Source organism: Pteropus vampyrus, unplaced genomic scaffold, assembly GCF_000151845.1.
Source record: "Pteropus vampyrus isolate Shadow unplaced genomic scaffold, Pvam_2.0 Scaffold238, whole genome shotgun sequence".
Classification (NCBI taxonomy): domain Eukaryota; kingdom Metazoa; phylum Chordata; class Mammalia; order Chiroptera; family Pteropodidae; genus Pteropus; species Pteropus vampyrus.
Window position 1 is genome coordinate 859,838 of NW_011889019.1, and position 22,651 is coordinate 882,488.

At 40.1% G+C, this 22,651-nt stretch overlaps 1 protein-coding gene across 1 annotated transcript in view; it reads right to left on the reverse strand.

Annotated features, from left to right (window-relative positions):
• Nucleotides 1-22,651, reverse strand: part of BLNK (B cell linker) — a 73,245-nt gene that overhangs the window by 37,457 nt on the left and 13,137 nt on the right. The window contains exons 2-3 of the mRNA XM_023519840.1: nucleotides 12,368-12,433; nucleotides 8,355-8,404 (exon numbers count right to left, since the gene is read on the reverse strand). Of these exons, the coding sequence (XP_023375608.1) occupies nucleotides 8,355-8,404; nucleotides 12,368-12,433 (116 nt within the window). The remainder of the gene's footprint in view (nucleotides 1-8,354; nucleotides 8,405-12,367; nucleotides 12,434-22,651) is intronic.

Genomic DNA, 22,651 nt, shown 5'->3' on the forward strand with positions numbered 1-22,651 from the left:
CAGGGTCCCAGCTCCCCTTCCACTTCACTGAGAAGACACTACTAGAGGGCCCAGAGGATAGCCCCTGAATCAACCAGAACCTCAACAGAACCTTTTGGGGTGGTTCTACCCCCTGCCACAGTAAACCACTGACTCCAGCTCTAGTTGGCTACCGCAGAGGCACAGGGAAAGGAATTGAGGAAATGAAATGGGAGCAGGAAGGAGGTTTTGGATCAGAGTGGCCAGATTTTAAGCAATGGCATCCCTTGGGATAAACACGATAGGCGCTAAGAAGGAGCTTCGTTCTACAAGCCAAATAATGGGTCCGACTTTGACATTAACAGAAAAATAATTCTTATTAAATTATTTTTTGAGTTGACTTATACAAAATTATGGTATACTGCAACAATTTGGGTGTACCAAGAAACTGTAGAAGAATAGGCAAATAAGTCCTCTTCCCAATATACCAATAGCTGGCACAGAGGGGGAATACATTTTTAGTACCTTAAGTTTAGGGATAATTGAAAATCAACACTTAAGGTGACAAGATCTTTTTGTTTCAACCTTTAAAATAGAAACCTTTGTAAAATGGCTTTATGAAACACACTGCCCTGCCTTAGCCAACTCTAGCTGCTGAACCTTCTCAGTGAGTCGGGGTCCACTTTATGATCAGTTACAGCAGCCATCTAACTAGTTTTCCTGTCTCCGCTCTTTCCTCTCCAATCGTCCTTCCTCCTGTTTCTAGTTATTTTCTTAATGGTTGGATCATGATGTTTCTTACCTCAAGAATCGTCAGTGGTTCCCTATGGAATAGTGTCAAGGCTCTGTGTTAACACATTCATATGCCTTTACCTCCTGTCCCTCCGTTGAATTCTCTTGCTGTAGTTTCCCGTGTTCACTTTCCTGAAGGCTTGTTCTCCCATCCTGCACATTTGATAGTTCTCTGCTCTGCTCATGCTGTTCCCCTAGCCCGTGTTCCTCCTTTCATGGAAATCCCTGTTATACTTCCTCCGTAAAGTCTTCCCCCGTCCCTCTGGTCTTAACCCATTACTCCTTCCTCTGGGCCCCCTTAGATGCTGCCGGCACCTTGATGTCAGATGTGCTTCATTCTTCCCTGTGCTCCAGTTAATTTGTTTGTGTTACTCTGTATTGAAAAGCAAGGCCTATTTAATCGACCTTTGTATCTGGATGGCATTCTGCATTTGTAATTCCTGCACTAATAAAGGGACGAACCAATAAATGAGTCGAATGAATAAAAATTAAGATAATAAAAATAGGTGCTATTTATTGAACACTTCCTATATGCTGGGTACTAGCTTAAGTGTTATAAATGTATTTCTTCATCTATCTTCAAAATAGTACTACGCAGTAGGTGCCATTATCATTTCTATTTTACGGTCGAGGAAACTGGGGCTAAGAGAAGTTGCAAAATCTGTCTGAGGCCACTTGGTTAGCTAGTATGAGGGCTGGATTGGAGGGCTGGCTATCTGTTGGCTCCTGCAGCTGAAATTTGTGAACCACCTGGCCCTCCACTGAGCATTCAGATAAAACTTTAGAGAAACAAGAATGACCCAATTCAGGTGTTGTGGCACATCAAGGAGGTAAAGAGACAAAAATATCATGTGATAAAGATTATTTGATGGTGCCCCATCCTCCTCCAGCTACCCATCTTCTAGTCTCACAGACAACTCACAACATCATATTTATAAAGTCACAACCTTGCAGGCCATTGTCCAGACTGAAAAGCACAATATCCACAGTAGTGGGTGGTTTTCCAGCATCTCAGGGAGCCTCTCAAAGTGTGCGATAGTGGTTTTAGAGCCAAGTTTCCAGGTTCAAATTCTGACTCTGCTCTTTACTACCTGCTTGGCAATAAAGCAGAACTTTAACTGTTTAAAGCTTAATTTGTAAAACAAGAATACAAATAGTGCCTGCCTCATGTTTTTATGAGAATCAAGCAATATAATAAAACATGTGAAGTACTTTGCAAAGCCTGGCATGCAGTAAATGCTGTATGAATGTTACTTATTTTTATCTTGGGCATTAACAATTCTTAATAAATTCTCAAAATAAAATCGATTCTATTTTACTCTAATGGCTACCATGTAGTATGGCTACCACAAACACATGAATCCAAGAAAGCCTCTAGTGTAGTGGGTACGATTTTCGAGAGGGTAAGTTCAAGGTTAATAAGGGCTGGGTAGTTTAATTTGGGGTGTGGGATTGCACACTCCTGCCAGGAAGCTGAGATGCTGGTTGGACCTCCTTGTCAGGGAAAACTTTTCCTATTGTGTCATGTACCTGGTTTGGGGCTAATGCTCCACTGACTGTGTCATAATCCCACGCCACACAATAGAGGTACTCCTCCCCTTGCCTGGCCCTGGTTTTATGATTCATGTGGCCCTCCCAGGCCTGTGGGCACAGCGCCTGGTAGTTTGAGACATGTGAGAATGGCCACGATGGCTCCATCTCAGTGTCTGCTCTAGGCCGAGACATACAGGGTTTTGAGCTTGGGACCCGGGGTCAGACTTCCTTATTTAAAATCCCAGTTCTGCCACTTGCTAGCAGTATGACTTTAGGAAAATTGCTTAACCTCTTGTTCTCAACTTTCTCATCACTAAAATGGGTGTTAGTAGTAGTACCTATATCATAGGGTTTTGAGAAAATGAAAATAAAATAACATATGGAAAATGCTTAGAGGAGTACTTGACATATAGTAAAGACTCAGAAAACAATAGTTATTACTATTCATTTACTTTCTCTTTAATTCTCATAATAACCTGAAAGATGGGGTAATCTTATCTCCAGATCAGGAATCTGAGGCTTTAGGAAGTTACAAAACTTTTCTAGGTTTACACAGTGCTTAAAAGAGGTAAAGCTGGAAAGGGATGCACCCCAGGCCAAAAGGACCCCAAAGTCTAAGGTCTTCTCCACTTGTACAACAGTAGTAAAAGACCTAGAGTCTAGAACAGTCATATTTCAGACTGAAGACACACCAGGGCAATGTAAAATTTCCTGATAAGTGTCCCAGCACCTGGAATCATGGCCAGGTACTGGGAAGGTTCGAGAAGGATGCGTTCAGTGACAGCTGAGAGGTTACATGAGGCTGTGTGTCAGAAGTGGGATTAATTGGGCCTTGACGGATAAGCAGGACTTGGGTGAGAGGATGAGGATGAAGGAGGGTGTCTTCCTTCCATCTGCTGAGAAAGGGGCTTGTGTGTCAGTCCCAGAAGCAGGGCTTAGCTGAGGGATGGAAGGGGGCATCCTTCAGGCACAGATGGTGAGCAGAATGAATGAACTGTACTGGAGAGTCATAGGAGAATATGCCGAGAGGGAAAACAAAGCTAGATTCATGGCCAGCCATGTGGTACCACTGACAAGATAAAGATGAGGAGACTGGCAAGGATGGTGTTCGAGTAACTTAGCCATGAAGAGATAAAGGCTGAACCAGATTGGGGGTCTCGGGAAGGGGAGGGTATGGTGGAAGGACAGTGTAAGGCTCTGTGGCAAGAGTTTGAGTGCAGAGGTGAAGGTGAGGGTGTGAATTTAGCCTCTTAGTTCTGGGTCATCAGGAGCACCAGAGACCGTGGGTCAGTGCTGGCGGCATTCCAGCCATGGGCTTTGAGGGGTGCACTCCACAGCAGCATGTCTGACACACAGCCTCGATTGCGGCCCTGATTCTGCTCTGGCTGTGCCCTGGGCCACTGGGTCATCGCATTTCTCCTCTTCTAGGGCTGGTGGTGGGATGCAGGGAATGATGGGACTTCAGTGGGTGCAGGGAGGAAAGCAGGAAGGAAGGTTAGGACAGACGCGGGGAAAGAACAGACAGCAGAACTACAGAGGCTGCAGGGGAGGTGGTAAGTGGACAGGCCCACTGGGTATGCCCTGAGAGGAGAAAAGGATGTGACTTAGTGTGGGGAGCTGAGGCCAAGGCACGAGCCAGGCTGGCTGGGAGAGGTGGTTTGAGTCTAAATACTTCTTAGAATTCCCTTTGTCGATAGGTTTATTTATCCCTACCCAGAGCCCTGTGAACAAGGGGGCCCTCCTATTCAGAAGTGCAGGAATGGGCAACATAGTCCTGGCTTAGTCATCACCTACCTAACTGGGTGACCTTGGGCAGTCACTTTACCTCTCTGGTCTCCTATTATTCCTAACATGAAAAGCTTGGATGGGGTGATCTTTTGGGACTTTTTAGGCTTTAAAATACCTTTGAGTCCAAGTTTCATTCCTCTAGTCTTAGTTCCATGAAGTAGGACTGATGTGGAATCAGCTCTCCCCATGTCAGCTTTGCTGGTCCCACCAGTTAAGAGTATAGACGAGGAGACAGAAAACCAAGTGAACGCTGGCTTCACCAAAGACACCAGGGCAGGGGGCAAAAGCAGTGTTACGTGTCACTCCTTTCGTGGACAAAGGGGTGTTGTACGTATCCTATAATTCTGTGGTGTTTACCGAAGAATCCCTGTGCAAGTACCTTCCTCTCCCCACCCCGTTCCATTGCTCTGTTCTCCTCCCTGCATAACATCAGTGGTGGGAGAAGGTGGACCTCCTGGGGACATCACAACAGCCCTTGGATATCAGAGCCCAGGCCTTATTCGGTTCTGACCTCTCAGCGGTCAGACTTAGTGTGGGGAGCTGAGTATGGTGTGTAGTGAGTATGGAGCTGAGTATGGAGTACAGTGTGGAGTGACCAGTATAGCTTCGGCAACGACTCCAGCAGACTCTGGGGGCACTACGGCTGGTCTCCCCTTTCCTCCCTAGTGAGCCAGACCTTAGACTTCAAAGGTACAGGAGGCTGTTCAAACTGAAAAGCAGGTTCTTGCGTTAATGGCAGAGGCTCTGGGCCTTCAGAAAAATAAGAAATGCCCCAGAAAAGTGTAACCATTTCAGCTTGCGTCAAAAGGAGGAACAGTGGAATGGAGTCTGGGTGGATTTCTTTTAGTGGCTGCAGTAAACTTGGGCAGGTTACTTAATGTTCCTGAGGTGCATTTTTCCTCATTTGGGAAACTGGGATAGTCATTTCCACATAATGGTGCTAATGAGAGAGTAAATGAGCTAATCTCTGCAAAGAGCTCAGATTAACGCCCGGTCCAGAGTAAATACAACATGTTTTAGATATCTTCCCTTCCCGAATGCCAGCTGCTGGTGTTTAATACATTTTGTTCAGTGGACCATGAGGTCCCTGCAGGCAGTGGTCCCTCCTCAGAGACAAAGCAGGGTTGCTGGGTCTGAACTGAAAGCTGCAGATTTCACCCTGGCCTGATCTGCATCTGTAGGAGATCCAGGCTTCCGTTCTTTGTATAGTTCAAGCCTTTTCCTTCTGTAGTCGAACTAGAGGAGGGACTGTGGTGATTCTTCTGCTGACCTCTGGGGGGTGCTCGCCATTTCCATCCTTTGTGCTCTGAAGGTCAACATACTCGCAGGGCTTAGAGGGTGGGGAAACCATTTGCTTCCGGGACTGGAAAAAGGACATAATCTCAGCATCTGGGGGATAAAGGTCGGGCCGTTCCAGGAGCCTTGGGTGGACCAAGTCTGCACAGGCCTCCAAGGGGCACTTGACTGGCTCTGGGGCTGCGGAGGTCTGGTGGGCTAAGGTCTCCAGGCACTGGGACCCCTGAGGTCCTTGAAGACCCCTGGGTTTAGGAAGAGCTGACAGGGATGGTTTCTGAGGCCCTGGGCTTGTAACTGCTCAGGGTCTCCGAGGCTCAGGGGAAGCAGCTGGAAATGCTCCTGGGACATGAGTTGGTGGTGAGGAGGGAAATGGTAAAGGCGGTACTAACTGCAGGTGGTGATGGTGGTTTTGCCAAAAGGACCTTTTCCGGGCACTGAGTGTAAGAGTGGAGGAGACTAGACAAGTCCCTTTTGGTTTGTGAAACAGTAGGATGAATTTCTAAGATCCTGAAACTTCAATGGATTTGTCTTTTGATTTGGGAGAAGCAGTAAGGACAGAGTTAGTGGTTTATAGCAGGGTTTCTCAAATTTAATATACATTCAAATCTCTAAAGCTCTTGTTAAAATGCAAAATTCTGATTCCTCAGTTGTAGGGTGGGGCAGAGTTTCTGCATTTCTGATAAGCGCCCAGGTAATGCTGATGCTGCAGACTAAAGACAGCACTTGAAGTAGCAAAGGCCGAGAAGACTCTGCTGAGATCCAAGAGAGATTAAGTACAAACTGAAAGATGCAACTTCCTAAAGCCAGGGAAGTTTGGGATAAGCTTGTTTCATCATTGGGCCCTGGGCTCTAATGATTTGTGTGAGCGTAGAGTATTAGCATTGCTGGGAACCTGACAGATCTTCTAGTTCAGTCCCTGCATGATACAGAGAAGGAGAGGAGAGTGAGTTGTCCAAAGCTGCACAGCCAGTTTGTGGCAAGACACTGAAGGACATTGTATGCAGGCTCAGTGGTTCGCAGTTCCTCTCCTTGATGATGTAGAGCTATGAGAATATTTAAGCAAAGCTATTTCAGAACAATTCTCTGGTGGGGATTGGGAGGACCACAAGGATTAGGAATTAAAGAGATTACTTAAAGGTTTTCCTATTAGGACAAGCAAGAGACGACAAAGTTCTGAGCTGTAGCCATGTGATTAGAGAGACAAAAATATCTGAGAGACACTTAAAAGCCAGAATTAATAGGATTTAGAGATTAATTTTTTTAACAGAGGGAGAAGGAAGAGGAGGAATCGAGTATGACCCCCAGTGTGGGGTGGGTTAGGCAAAAAGATGAATAAATGAATGCTACCTGTCTTTTGCCCAAGAAAAACACAGGAAAAGGAGGGGGCTGGGTAAGGGGATGAGTGAGAACACAGTTAATATGAGGGGATCATCAGGAGATATCTGTCTGGAAAGGAGATATATCAGTCTACATAGGTTCCTGAGAATTGTCTCTGAGCTCCTAACATCTGTGTCCAGCATCTACAAAGTGCAAAAGTTCCAGCTCATCCCCCAGGACAGGAAATTCAATGTCACTGCCTTCGAGAGACCTTCCTGACTACTTACTTAAGTTGTTCCCCACCCCACAGTGCGCCTGTCACTGTGCCTGCTATTTTCCTTCATAGTAGTTACCATGTTTACTAATTTATATTTACCTGTTGTCATTCTCATTTATTATTTGACTCCCCACTAGTCATTAAGCACCTTAAGGTCAGGGACTATATTTTTTTCCCTACTTCATCTCTAGCACACTGAGTATCATACAGGACACATTCGTGTAATGTTTGTTGAGTTAATCACAATATGTGTGGAACAGCTGAAGGTCATTCAAATGACCTAACTTCTTAATTATATCGTTGAAGTTGCATAGAACGACTCTTTTTTCACTTTCTGTAAAGACTTGTATTGTGTGGCCATCAAGACAGACTATGGAAGCCACAGGAAATTAATCACATCTATATCCTGCAAGGGCTGTCTGTCCTTGACTGGACTTGGGAGGTCATCACAGGAAATGTCCAAACAGAAAGTGGGCTTTGTTTGTGGTATAGTGGTGGGCTAGGCTTAAGCATTGGACTGGATGTTAGATAGTATGACCTCTGAGACTTTAAATCTGAGACTCCACGACTCCATAATTTTCCCATCAAAGCTTTGGGTACTTAACAGTACCTTTTCTTTCTTTCTTTCTTTTTTTTTTTTTTTACCCTCTGTCTGTGTCCAGGAAATCTTTACATTTAAGCCAGTAGAGAAAGATTTTAGACCTATCCTCCCAAGGCATCTGTTCTAGAAAAGGAAAGTATGTTGAATAATTTACTTAGCTCACCACTGCCATAAATGCTATCAATTTCAAGACTAGCTCCTCTTCCTTGACAAAGTTGATTCTAACTGGAGTGGAGCTGCAGCATTAAACTCAGAAGGGGTTGAGTAACCATGTGCCATCAATAATTTATTCCCATGTCCTCCCCCACTCAAGTATCTTTTTGTCCAAGAAGTCTTCTCTTCCCCATTTCTCCACATCCTCCACTTCAGATTAGATTAGCTACTGCTGCTGGGTACGTCCACAGACTTTTGTGCTTTCTGATGACACCGAATTGTAATTGCTTTTAATATCATCTATCTTCCCTCTTTGACTATAAATTCTGTGAGTGAGGAGTTAGAGCTATCTTGTTGAGCACTGTATTTCTACCTAAGACCTTGTATGTACCTGGCACATGGAAGATGCTTAATAAATATTTGATAAATAGATGAATGGATGGATGGATGGATGAATAGATGGATGGATAATGGACTACCACATCACCACTATAGTCAAATGACCAATAGATCTGGTCATTCTTAAAATTAGGGTGGGCACCTTTTGTTTTCATATGAGTAGAACATAGTTCCCTTTTCAAGAAGTAAATATAAACATTAAATCAATCAAAAGTCCAAGTATTTTAGAAATAGTCTTACCAGAGGCATAGTCTCTTCGAGGAACATTTGGAGGTGCCTTGACTTTCAACCTGTAGATGACAACCATTAGACAAATGGTCAGTGGGTAAGACAACTGTTGTCGCGGCCCATAATATAAGTAGATATAGAGATAATAGGTAACTAATAGAATAATGGCTCCTTTTGGACCTATCACATTGAAAAACTTAATATATTGAAAATGTAGCAAAGTCATTAATCAGAGGTTTCCCACCTCTCCCCATCTCATCAGTGCACAGTGTGGCTGTGACTTGGAAAAGGTAAAGTCAAATTGAGAAAGGGCTCTAAGAGGTCAGAATACTAGTAAGCACTGCGTTCAGAGGTTCAAGGAAGATAAATGTTGATTGGTCAATAGGACGGTAAGAGAAGGTGAATTCTCTTTTAATAAATAACTTAATAAATGCTTTAAATGATAGGAAAAAATAGCTATAATGAGAACTTCAGTTGTAGGTTGGACTCAAATTATTTCTGCACTTTTAACCCATTTCCCGTTTAGAAAAAAAGTGCAGCTCTCTGTCAGCCTTAATTTAATTATACATAAACAAGTTTTTTTCAGGCTGAAGCAAATCTGACTGGGTTTCAATGTAAAAATAAAATATAAAAACTGTTCTTGGAGTTATTTCTAAACAGAACTTGTCTCTAATCCTAATGTAACAGAAATATGCACATAAATCGGGTTCATCAAATGAATCTTCGGCTAATAATTGTTCGAGAACAATGTTAACATTGCAAGTAGGAATGCTACATTTTCTAGGATTTGACATTTTCAGCAATCGAGAATTATTATATTTTGTACATGGGATACCACTATACTACTAAAAACAGAAAGCTATGAATCGAATGATGTCATTTGTTTTCAAAAACTATCGCTATGCTAGTGCGATGTGAAAAAAATAATAAAGGCGAGATATTTTGTGGCAAACTTTTGGTTAAGACTGTAATCTGCCAGTTACGTCAGAGTAGATGCTGCAGCTCCAAGTGCCGTTGGTGAATATTCTCACGGCAAATGGGAAATGGTTTAAAAAAATGCTAAATAAGTGAGCAATAAATGTCTCCAGGTTGGGGATTGTGATATTTAGCTTATTCAGAAGTTGAATTGTTTCAAGCACTTTCAAAACTACTTTAGTATCTTCATGCACATATAAAATGTTCTGAATATTCACAATCCTTCCTCACTTATTAAAAAAGATAATTAAAATTACGTTTTAAAAATGTATCCCAAATTTTAGGCTTTTTATAAGTACTGACAACGCCTCCCCCTCCATTATTTGAGATAGGTAAGGTTTATAGTAAATTGTTATTTTAAAAATAGCTACCCATTTTATTTAAGAATGATTTACTTAATTAAAAATTTAAAAATATATAAATAAAGCCTATATCTAGTAGCCTTTATTTACTAAAATATCACATCCTTTAGAAGGAGTATATGAGGTAATCATTACATACAAACCATATTTCTTGGGGGAAAAATCAGTTCAGAAATTCGTGTTTGATTACAAAAAACAAGACTTATAAACCAGTATTTATAACAGTATTTATATTTGCATAGAAACTTTGCTTTTTGTTTTCCCAAAGGCTCTGTTATTTCCTTCAATTCTCATAGCAAGCCAGAGAGTGTGCCGGGAAGATATTACCATTAGAGCTATGATGAGGTCCAGAGAGATGACCAAAGGAGTTGTAGGGAAGAACAGCAAAAACAAAACTGGGTGTGGTGCCAGGTCTATAGATGGACAGGTGAAATTTCAAAAAGCACAAACCAACTATTACTCAATATTGTCATCATTTCATAAAAGAAAAGAAAGGATATTTTAATACTCCAAAAGGTATGAAGCTCATCATCTCAGAATAAACGACAGACACAAGAAATGACTGTTGGTCACTGAACACAAACTAGAAATTAAAGGTGTGGTTTGCGCCACACTAGGCAGCCAGCAGCTGCACACCAACCCCCAACACTTCAAGGTCCTTATTTTCTCATTTTGCCATGAACCAGTGACAACTCTGTCACGGTCTTGTGTTAGGAAACCAGTGTGTTCAACCGTGCTTCCTCCTTTCAAAGTGGCACCTGTTGCCTGACTATGAATGAGAGCTAAGAAATGCATGTCACTTAGAACCAAAGGGCATTGACTTCACCCAGGGTAATGACTGTGGAATCCATATTTTCCAAGTTGAGAAGAAACATGGTTTGCCAAATAAAAGTGTTTTTGGGGACCATGGGTATAATACAACAGAAACTACCTGGAAAAAATTGAGCTCCATGGCTGCTGTAAGTATGATTGACCACAGAATAGACATTTTATACAGTGGATTCATAATATTGAGAAAACTAATGTATTGTAAAACTGTGAGCTAATTGATCTAGAATTGCTAGTGGTTAAAACAGTGACTAGCAAGGTTCTTTCATTTCAATGAAATTCTATATGTATCAGAAATAGTAAATGAAAATGATCACACACCTCTCCCAATCACAGGGTAGAACATGAAAACAAATTCTCCTCCTCTATGAGATGACCATGGTCTCATGAGTGGAAGATTGTTTTAACTGTTTTATGATGATCACTTATACATATTGAGACTCACATTTTATAGTCTAAAAACACCACAAAAAGTGATTTCTTACTTTTAAGTTTAGAAAAAAACAAAAAGAATGAAGATACTCTGTTCTGAAGAGGTAGGAAATTAACTTTTATACACTATTGGTGGTACAAAATTTTTGGAAAACAATTTACTAACATTAATAAAATATTTTGAGGGCACGAATCCTTCCACCCAGAAGTTTCATTTCAGGAATTTAACTTTCTCGTATACTCAAAATCTGGAAAAGTATTTATTAAAATATTATTTATGACAATTAAGCTGAAAGAAATGGCGACAAATTTTTGATGTAATCAAAATTTATATTATCAAATTGCCCTCCAAAAATGTCGTGCCAGTGTAAACTCCCACACCCCATTTAAAAAATGTCCAACAATATATAGCTGGTTACATGAATAATAATACATGTATAGTAGACTATTAATTAGCTGTTTAAAAAGGAATATGGTTTATTTTCACATCCCAACAAAGAAAGATGTCCATGATATGGCATTAAGTAAAACCACCAAACAGAGCAAATTGATAGAATGGTTTATGTAGCATGATGCCATTCATGATGAAAGTGTATGCATATATAGGTATGTATTATGGCATATCAGTGTATGTATGCATGTGTGTAAACATATATACATAGATCGATATACCAAACTCACTCATGACAATGTCCATTTCTGGGGAGCGGGTTAAACTGGGGATATGAAGAAGTGGGAGATTTTGACTTTATACAATTCTGAACTCTTCGATTTTTTTTTTTCCTGTTGTGTATTACTCTCTTAAAAAAATGCTTAAATAAAAACTTAACAGGATAACATTTCCTCTTTCCTCTTGACTTAGATTTTGAATGTCAAATGCAGGTATGTACAATTTCTATTCTCCTAAAAAAATCTTAAGAGTTTTTGGTATGCAGGAAGATTTAGAATTCTAGCCTACCAAGTGCCAACTGAAATCACCATTTAAGGCAAAAAATTGAAAGCAGAAATCAAAATATAGGAAGCAAGTATGGCATGCTAAAGAAGCTAGTGTTGTGTTCTTGTAATGTCTCCTCTGGATTTCTCCAACCATATCCTTGTGGCCGTTGGCGAAATGGTTTTGGAAGCTGATTTTCCTGCTTCTATAAATGTCATTTTGATGTTTTCCAGGCACCTTGAATGGCATAGCTCACCCTTCCTGCTGTGGGGGGAAAAAGCAAAGTTCCCTAAGCACCACCCCGGTCACTCACCATGTTTCCTGAATGTGGATCTGACCACTATGGACTTTAGTAAGAAAGGGTTCCATGCTAAAGAGATTGCAACTGCTCACTAGGATAACAGAGAACTTTGTTTTCTTTCACTTAGCACAGACTGACATCGATGTTATTTATATGAATAAGTGCTCATCTAGTGCTATAGAGTCTAACTTACTTTTTGATTTTGTTCATTATTCCACCTTCATTGTTCTTAATGTCATGGACCATCTTTTGAAGCTGCCTGTAAGAGTGAAATTAAATAAAATGTTAATAACTAGATTGGTTTAAAAAGGGGGAGCACTACAATAAAACCCCAAACAGCGTGGCTTGTATTGCATTTAATTAAGTTGACCATCTGCTACCGGAGTAAAGGGAGAGTGTGACTGATTCTGTAAAGAATGTGGTTATTGGGACATGTCAGGGCCACTCTCAGGCTGGAAAGAGGAATTCTGATTCCCAGATCTGTTTGTCTGAGGAGACATGTGATGAAAAATCCTGTGATCCTACCATAAGCCTCACTATTCATCACTTACTGTTCTTTGAGCATCCACATTGTAAGGATGGGGTTACTTTGAAGGACATGTTATGGGCTGATATCAGGCCCAAGATTCTTTTTGCTAACTTTACTAAGTAGAATCTGGAATTATTGTCATTTAAAAATTGCACATACAGAGAAGCCATAGAAAAAATGATTAGTGGATGTGACCACATAGATATTTGAAACTTTTGTAGAATATGCACAAAATCAAAAGAGAAATGACATGTTGGAAGAAATATCTGTAACACATAATAATAATAATCAGGACTACATGTTCTGATTTACAAAGAAATCTTACAACTCAGTAAAAAAAAGATTAACAGTTCAGTAGGAAAATGAGCAAAGGATGTGAACACACAGCTAACAAAAAAAAAAATTACGAATGGGCAACAGACCAATGCAAAGATATTTAATATCACTTATATTGAAATAAATCCAAGATGAACTAATAGTGAGATACGTTCTGCTTATCAGACTGGCAAAACTTAACACATGTGCTAAGACCCAGGGTTAATGAGGGTACGAGAATACAGATATTCTTGGGAATGCAAATTGTTACAATCAATATCTATCAAAATTTAAAACCTTCATGCTTTTTTGACCCAGAAATCCACTGCTAGGAATTTGCCTTATGAACATGGTCATAAAACTATACCATTACATAGCTATCCATTTATATACATGTAAGCGTTATTTGTAATAACCCTAATCCTTCCTGCCTCCCCCCTAAAAAAATCTGGAAACAACCTAAACACCCATGAATCACTAAAAGGGAACTAGTTAAATAAACTTTGATAAAGCTATATGATGGAATACCACAGACCCTGTAAAAAAAAAAAAATACATCTGTATTACTGATATATAAAAATCCCCAAGAGATATTGGTAAACAAAAATGCAAAAGGAGGAGAAAAGCAAAGTAGGAAGGACAGTTAAGAATAGTGTATAGCATATTTTTTTGGTGGCAAAAAAGGACATGCATACATATGTGCTGGTATGTGCATACCTTTTTAGAAAGATACGCAAGAAGTCATTAAAAGGTTGTTTTCCAAGCCAATGAAGTGCCTTCACACAAATTAGAAAATGGTACCCCTTTTTTCCTGGATGGATACTGCCCAATGACAGGGTGCACGGCTTGGCAAACAGACAAGGATGGAATCCAGCCGCTACCAGTCCTTATGGCTGGGCACCTTGCACAGGGCACAGATCAATCAACTGTAGGGTGAGGATCTGGTGGCTCAGGATGGGGGTGGCACTACTGCTTTATAAAAAGGAGACTTTTACTTTACAACGAAGACTTTTCTATATTATTTGAATTTTCATAGCATGGTATATCACCTTTATTATTGGTTTTATGTATGTATATAGAGAAAAATATTAACAGGAATGGAGTATTGGATCATGTTTTGTTTTTTTCTTAATAACCTGACTTAAAATTATATATGTGTGTGTATATATATATTTGTGTGTGTATATATGTGTGTATATACCTGTGTGTGTGTGTATGTGTGCATGTGTGTGTGTAATTTCACATGATTCTATCCTGAAAGAGTAGGATATTTGAATTCACCTTTCAGGCAAGCTTTTCCTTTGTTCTGAGAAAACTGTTTGATCAGGCCCTTTAGTTAACAAAATGTAAAGCTTGTACACAGCCATTGTTCTCGGAGAAAATTGTGATTTCCCATCAACCTGAATGCAGATACCTGACTCTGGAAGCTAGGCCTTCTATTAGGTAATATAAATAGTGGTACAAAATTAAGCTATGCATAGGCCTGTAAAATCCTGCTGATCATGAAGAATCTGGAAGAAATGTCCTCTGGCTCTGTAAGGATCTAGAATGCACATGCTGCAAAACTTTTCATTGTGGATGGAGCAGTTTAGAGGATGAAAGGACAACTTGTCAGAGAAACTCCATGTGGCCCGGCCAGTTAGCATCCTCCACGAAGAGTTAATTTAAGGCCGATAACCCACCTATGCTGATGTTCTGCTGTAGTTGTTTATTGACTGCCATTGGGCACCAAGGATGTGGGGTAGATTTACTGGGTAGGGGGTAGACATTCCTACTCTTCATTATTCTGGAAAAAGGGAGAGTCTCAAATAAGGAATGGGAAGTTAGGGATTTTAGGGAGCTCTTTCTCTTTCTCGGTCTAATGACTGTTAGGAGCTAGTGTCCTGAAGAATATAAACACACTTGAGAAATATTCAATGGTGGAGAGATGGGGAGGGATGTAGGGATGATGGGGTGGCCCTGAAGCTGAGGCTGGGTCTGGTCCTCACCTCTGAGAGGAGCCATTACCAGGGCCATTGCTAACCATTTTCAATGACATAATTCCTCTCCACTGTCCCTGAATCTTTGGTAATGTACTGTCAGTAGTTGCAGGCTGGCCTCAGCTGGGCCCTGGGGGTGGAGTATTTTCATTGGCATGGAGGAGTGGAGCAGAGAAAGGACAGGCTGGAGGGCAGAGCAGAAGGATAAGGGAAACTTCTTTCGGGACCTCCTTAAGGCTGCATCTTGGGGAATTATCTACATAACTGGGGGCCCTACTGAGGGGCCCAAGTTTAGATCTGGGGAGGGGTCAATGCCAAGTTGTAATTTGGGTTTACAACAAAAGAAATGAGACCACATTTTATATCCCCAGTTAGGGAGGCTGGCCATACTGATTCCATTTGTGTGAACTCAGCAAAGCACCAGGCTCAGCAACAGAGAAAAAGGTAGATGAGAAAAAAGAGGGACCACCTGGCCCAGCAGAGACATACAGAGGGTCCCCCAAGTAGCTTCAGAACTCTACAGAGTTCTAGAATTTGTTCACATCTATCCTGCATCAAACTCCTTCTACTCTTCCTGAAGAAACTATAGAGACTATCTGAGATAGAGGAATGAGAGAAAACAAAAGATAAGAAATCTGGGAGACAATCATCCGAATGGGAAAATATATTTGCAAGCAACGCCTCCAAAAAGGGCCTAATATCCAAAATATACAAAAAACTCATACGATTCAATAACAACAACAAAACAAAAAATTCAATTAAAAAAAGAGCAGAGGTCTTGAACAGACACTTTTCCCAAGAAGACATACAAATGGTCAACAAACATATGAAAGAATGCTCAGCATTATGAGCTATTAGGGAAATGCAAATCAAAACCACAATGAGATAACATCTCACACCTGTTAGAATAGCTGTTATCAACAGGACCAGTAATAACACTTGTTGGGGAGGATGTGTATAAAAAGGAACCCTCTTACACTGCTGGTGGGATTACAAACTGGTACAGCCACTATGGAAAACAGTATGGAGGTTCCTCAAAAAACTAAGAATTGGTCTAACATATGATCCAGCAATCTTCTACTGGGTATTTACCTCAAAGATTTGAAAACATATATCCGAAAAGATATTTGCACACCGATGTTCATAGCGGCATTATTCACGGTGGCCAGGACATGGAAGCAACCAAAGTGTCCTACGATAGATGATTGGCTAAAGAAGCTATGGTACATATATACAATGGAATATTACTCAGCCATAAGAAAAGATGAAATACTGCCATTTGTGACAACATGGGTGGACCTTGAGATAATCATTGCTAAGTGAAATAAACCAGACCGAAAAAGTTGAAAACCACATCATATCACTTATATGTGGGATAAAAACCTGAAAGCAACAAACAGAGACTCATGGACATGGACAATAGACTAGTATTTATCAGAGGATGGGGGGAGGGTGAAGGTAGACGGGGTAAAAGGGGTCAAATCTGTGGCGACAAAAAGAAATCTAACTATGGGCGGTGAATACACAATACAATAGGTATATGCCTTACTGTTGAATTGTACACCTGAAACTTACTGGATTTCGTTAATCAATGTCACCATAATAATAATTTTTAAAAAAGTGAAATTTTTTAATTTTCAAAATGTCTATAATAGTGTTGCTAAAAAATTTTTAATTTTTATTAAAATAATGAACACTTATAATAAAATTTCTGAGAAAAAAATTTTAAAAAAGGAAATCTGGGAGTGGAGAGAGAGCTTGAAAGAGATTGAAATGAATTGATTGAGAGGAAATTTAATAATTTCAAACGGAGAGCAGAAGGTAACTGTGGTTGTAAGCTTACTGTAATTGAATGACGTGTCTTTAGTCTAAATTAATGTTTAACCAGGTTGAAAGGTAGAATGAGCCAGATCCTATCAGAAGATCATTAAGAGTGGGGCACAGGCAATGCAATAACAATCCAGGGACTGATGTGTATAAGCGACTTTGCTGTAGGTGTAGATAAACAGATGTAAATTGTTGCAAAAGAGTTTGCTGTAATTTTGTCATTTGTTCAATTTGGTATCTGATGCTTCTTCGCAATTCCTATTTGCTTTTATTATATTATTAAACATATAATTATAATATGTAAATGATAGTAAATGTTAAAGTGTTTCATAACCTATATTTGTATTTCATTTTTTTCCTTCTCTTTCTGCATCTCATTCACACAAATGCTGATGTCCACTGGGTGCTCAGTTATAGCTGCCAAACATGTTACCTGGTAAAGTGCAGTGTCCCCCAAACCAAGATGTGACGTTCTCTGCTCATTTGATCAACTATTCACACACTGTGTGATGCACAGCTTTGCTGCTTTCTAGTACCATCTGCTCCATTTTAGAGTACTTTTTTTCTCTACTATGTGCAATAACAGAGGAATGTGCAATTGAATCTTCTGGGAGAGGTTGCTTTCAATTTAAACATCAGTTGTTTTACTGTGATGAGTCGTGTGGAGGTGAAAATAGGTAAGACATAAAACAGCTTCACTTTGATTAATCCTTTCAAAGATGTCCTTCTATGGATGGGATAAGAATAATAGGATGACAATGTTCTAATTATTTAAAGTTGTGAAGAGACAATCATGTTAATGTAACAAAATAAATAACAAAGCTTATTTAATGTATATTTTAAAACAATTTTTAGCAGGATAGCATGTAGGCATTTAAAAATGATGAACAGACCATATAAGTAATTATAATTATTATTACTTATACAAATCAAATCAAATTTCATATTCTCTTCTTGGCTGCTGTTTTTTAAAAAATCTTTCAAGCTTTTGAATTAATGTCAACAAACTTAGTTATTTAACAACATTCTGGATCTCAAGAAATTTAGGTCCCAGGATGTACTGAGAGAGGAAAAAATCATCCTTTGAAAGTTACAAGTCTGTTCTCTGCCTTCAAAGAAGTTGCTTAGTTTAGAACCTGATAGACCAGTGGTTCTCACTCTAAACTGCCTCAGAATCACCTGGGCTATTGCAATGCAGAGTTTCAATATACCCCTGGAGTTTCTGATTGGGCAGCGGTGTGGTGGGGCCAAAGAATTTGCATTCCTAAGCTTCCAGGTGGTGCAAGAGCCAGTGTGGTGCTTGTGGGGTATGTAAACAGCCCAGGGACTCCCAGATTCCCCGGGGCAAGAAATCTGTAAGAGTGGGATGGGGTACTGTAATTTGAATGGCAAAAGATGACCTGACCTTTTTTCTTTTCTTGTTTTCTTTTTTTTTAGAGTCACAGGTAAGTAGTGGCTGGTGGCATAGGCTGTATAGTTTTGAATTTTATAACTTTATTTCTGATTAAAAATGTCATGTATGCTAAGTGAAAAACCAATCTGAAAAGGCTACATACTGTATGATTCCAACTGGAATCTGGAAAAGGCAAAACTATAGAGCAAGTAAAAAGATCAGTGGTTGTCAGGAGTTTGGGAGGAGGGAGGGAAGAATGACGAGGTGAAATGGGATTTTTAGAGCAGTGAAACTATTTTGTACGATAGTGTAATGGTGGCTACATGTAAGAGATGTTCATTGTATCAAAATTTGGAAATAATACTTAAAATGTCATTCTTAATTCTAACCTTCACTATTAATATTTAATTGAACAGCCTTTCTATTTTTTACTATATATGTACATATTTTACATGATTAAGATCATACTTGACATTTTGTTATCTGCATTTCCCACTTATAATGTGAACATTTTCATTAAAAAAAAAACCCTTAGGTTTTATCTTTTTCTCCCTGTCCCACCCCCCATTTTGAAAGGCCTTTTATTTTTAGGTTAATAGTGGAAAGAATTTAAAATTTTTTTTTAAATTCATTTTTCAGTTATAGTTGATGTACAATGCGGTGTTAGTTTCAGGTGTACAACATAGTTATTAGACATTTATATACCCGATGAGTCTAGTACCTATGTGGCACCATACATTGTTATTACAATATTATAGCCATCTAGTCTTTATCCACATTTTTCTTCTCCTGCGAACTGAAGAGCCTTTCACTAGCTGAAACTCTGATCCAGGTGGGCTTGAAAGAAAGTGATGAAATATCAGGACCCTGTGATTGAGGGAAGGGAGAGAAGACCAGACCAGACTTGGGAAGACTAACTGCTGCTGAGAATAAGGGCTAAATGCCTTGCTTCTGGGAGCCTTGGCTCTGGGGGTTAGGCCTGAAGGACGGGAATGACCAGACAATCTCAGTTTCCCTTCCGTGCTTTCAAAGCCAGACCACTCTCTGAAACAACGTTTTCTAGAGCATGGTATGAAGACTGCCTAACTTTCGTATCTGTAAAGTAATGATAGTAATATATACCTTGTAAGGCTGGTGTGGAAATGACAGATAATGGATGTAAATTGCCTGTCCACACCGGCATTTTCAGTTGGGGTAATGGCTCTTTTAAGACCCCGGGGACTGGATTTGACCAGGAACAAAACTCAAGCCAGTACTGCCTGCTGGAGATGTGAAAGGGGAAGATTTCCACTGAGGGAAGTTTCCTCCAAGCCAGAAGTTACTCCAGAATTGGGTTTGGTTGTGGTTTTATTGTTCTTGTTATTAGGTGGGTGTTTTTTTTGTTGTTCTTTTTTGGTTTTTTTGGTGGCAAGGTGGAGGGGGATGGCTGGTGGCAGAGAGAGTTGGCTGAGAACACTCTCCAACCCAGCATGGCTGATTGGCACCAACCTGTGGGAATGGTCTGATGACCTCAGTTCTGCATAAAACTGTGGGTATTTATGTGCCCTGACATTTGCTCTGTAACCTGCAATAATACCGTTTACAAATACATGAATTATTTTGGGTGCACTAAATATTAGTACTAACAAATGCTTCCCTATAATCATCTGTATCCAAGTGTAAGAAGAGAATGTTTTAATCAACACTAAGTTTAGTACAAGTAAAAACAATGTGCTTGCCAAAAAATGAAATTAAGTTAAAAAATAAAAAATTCAGATTATTGGGCCCTAAATCATACCAATGGTATAAAAATACTAGGTGGGGCCCAGCGATATGCATTTTAACAAACTTCCTGAGACTGGTGACTCTTATACACACAGAAGGCTCAGAACCTTTTCTAAGAGAGCAGAGCAGGTTTATCTCCTCGGCAAGGCTTCATTGCAAAGAGCCAGAGATAAGGCTTGCCAACCTCCAGAGCATCTTCCCACCTGCCCTTTATTTCCGGAAATGTCTTTAGTAGCAAATCTTACTGTTTACACCATGATCAGTTGCCAAAAGCTTACCGAGACACTGTCCCCAGGAAAGGAATACACTAACAAACAGGAGTTTTTGTCAGTGGTGTGATGTCTGCTTTCAGCAGAGGAAAAGAGCAGAAAGAATCAGTTGTGGGTGCTGACCAACTTTTACCTTCCCCTGTGCTCAGATCCATATAAGTCGGGCACATAGATACTCCGTCTGCCTACCTTCTGTTCTTAAGTCTGGTACCAGACCAGGGATTCGGACCCCAGGAGCCTAGCCTCCTTCAACGAGTATTTCCTGAATTGAAGTTGGGAGATTACATCAGTGGACAGTCTCTGTACATCTTCTCCTTTTTGGAAGAAAAGTTAGGCTTGAGAAGTGGTCTTGACTTTGGCTAAACATTAGAATTACTTAGGGAGCTTTTAATAATCCTCATACCCTGGCCTTCCCCCAAGATCATTGGCTCCCAGGTGATTCCAGTGTGTGGCCAAGGTTGGGAATCGTTGGCAGCGTTACCTGAATAGATCTTTGTAAATTCCCCGGGGAAGATGCAGTGGCTAAGAGCACACAAGTTGGAGAGGAACCCATAGATGCTGACTGCTCTTCAGAAGGAGTTTGCAGGCAGAGAACTGCCCCCAGGTATGTGGAGGGACAGAACAAATCCAGGAAAGATGGACTGGTGGGACACAGAGCTCTACCGGGACCCTGGGGGCACTTGGAAGGCAACTGCTCATGGATATTTCAGCCAGATCACCAAAGAGTCAACCCAGAAAATTCATAGTATTTTATAAAATACCTTCCCAATAATTTTTATTAATAAAGAAGATGATTTAAAGCATAGCATCATTGAGTTTAGTAGAAAAAAAGAAAATAAAAGGATCAGAAAACACCTTGCTTTCCTTTGAGCTTCTTAGTACATTCACAAAGGATTGTGAAAAGGCAGGTTTTGGTTTATTTATTTATTTATTTTTTACTCTGCCTTTCCAGAAAAAGTGGAATGCAAAGTAATGTTAATCAGAGAAAACCCCTGTTTAATCTGGATTTAGGAATGGACTAAAGAGGGTCTTTTATTAAAGCGACTCTTTGCAAACAAAAGGAGCAGGCAAATCTTTCCTCCTTCATCCCCACATCTTAACCTTGGGCCCAGTTCTGGACTTGCATCCTTTCGGTATCCATAGGGCTGGCCCTCCACTCAGCCAAGATCTATGCCTGCACCTTCCCCTTCACACCAGGAAAACATTATGCCTAGCAGTCCAGTCCATGCTCTGGAGTTTGTCAGGGCCTTATTCAGCTAATGTTTATAACAACCAACTTTCACCAGGCCACTTCCTCCTCAAGAGCCTGCTGTAGCTCCCCAGTGTCTACTGAATGAAGTCTGACTTTTTGTCTTGACAAGAGTTATTCAGTCTCACCCTGAGCTCCTAAAATTGCTTTGTGACTTCCTGAGAATTATCTACACCTACTTGGTTGAAACATGTGTGTTCTTCTCACACCTGGCCTGGTATCTCCAACTTTTGTGTTTCTGTGATCCATTTGGAGTAGAAATCTAATATTTTCTTTGAGGTATATATATATATATATATATAGAGAGAGAGAGAGAGAGAGAACATCCAGTCTTTTAACTACTTTGTACAATGAGGAGATTTTTTTTTTAATGTAATGATTACCACTAGGTCAGTTTATTCTTAGCTGACATAGTCCTTTTTCAAATGTTTAAGTGATCTCACATTATGACTCCAGATTTCTTAAGATACTACTCATCATTTTATAGTATATTTTATTTTTGTTATTAAATTTTAATACAAGGATATTTCATAAAATTTAAAACTCCTGATAAGAAAAAGAAGAAAATGGAGCTAGTGATCTGATATTTTTGGATCCTCAGGCTTGAGACTTCTGAGCTTACTTTGACATTTTCTCTCTCTTTGACTCTTCTCTCCCACCTCTAGTTATGTCAATTCACCTTTAAATGAATCTTATCTGCCTCTGTCCCCTCCTGTCCATTCCTTCAGCGATAGCCATTGTGATCTCATGGACAAAGAATTATGCCAATGGTCTCCTATCTTATCTCTCGACCTTCAGTCTCTACCCTTCCCTAAATATATTTTCTTAAATTTCCCCTGCTCGTGAATAGTCTTTGATGTCTTCTTGTTCCTTGCAGGATAAAGTACAAACTCATTAGCCTGGTATTGAAAGGCCTTCACAATCTGGACCCAACCAAACATTTTAGACATAATTCACCCACAATTGTTATTAGTCTATCCCCTGAGCCCAAGGCCCAGCTAAGTCATTCCTTCCCCCTTTCAGATCATTTCTTGGGCACAGGAAGGGAGTCCACTTTAGGGAAAGACACTGAAATGAGAGTGCAGAGGTTCTACTCTAATCTTTGCTGCTTCCTGGCTATGCAGAGCTGAGCAATTCTCACCATCACTCAAT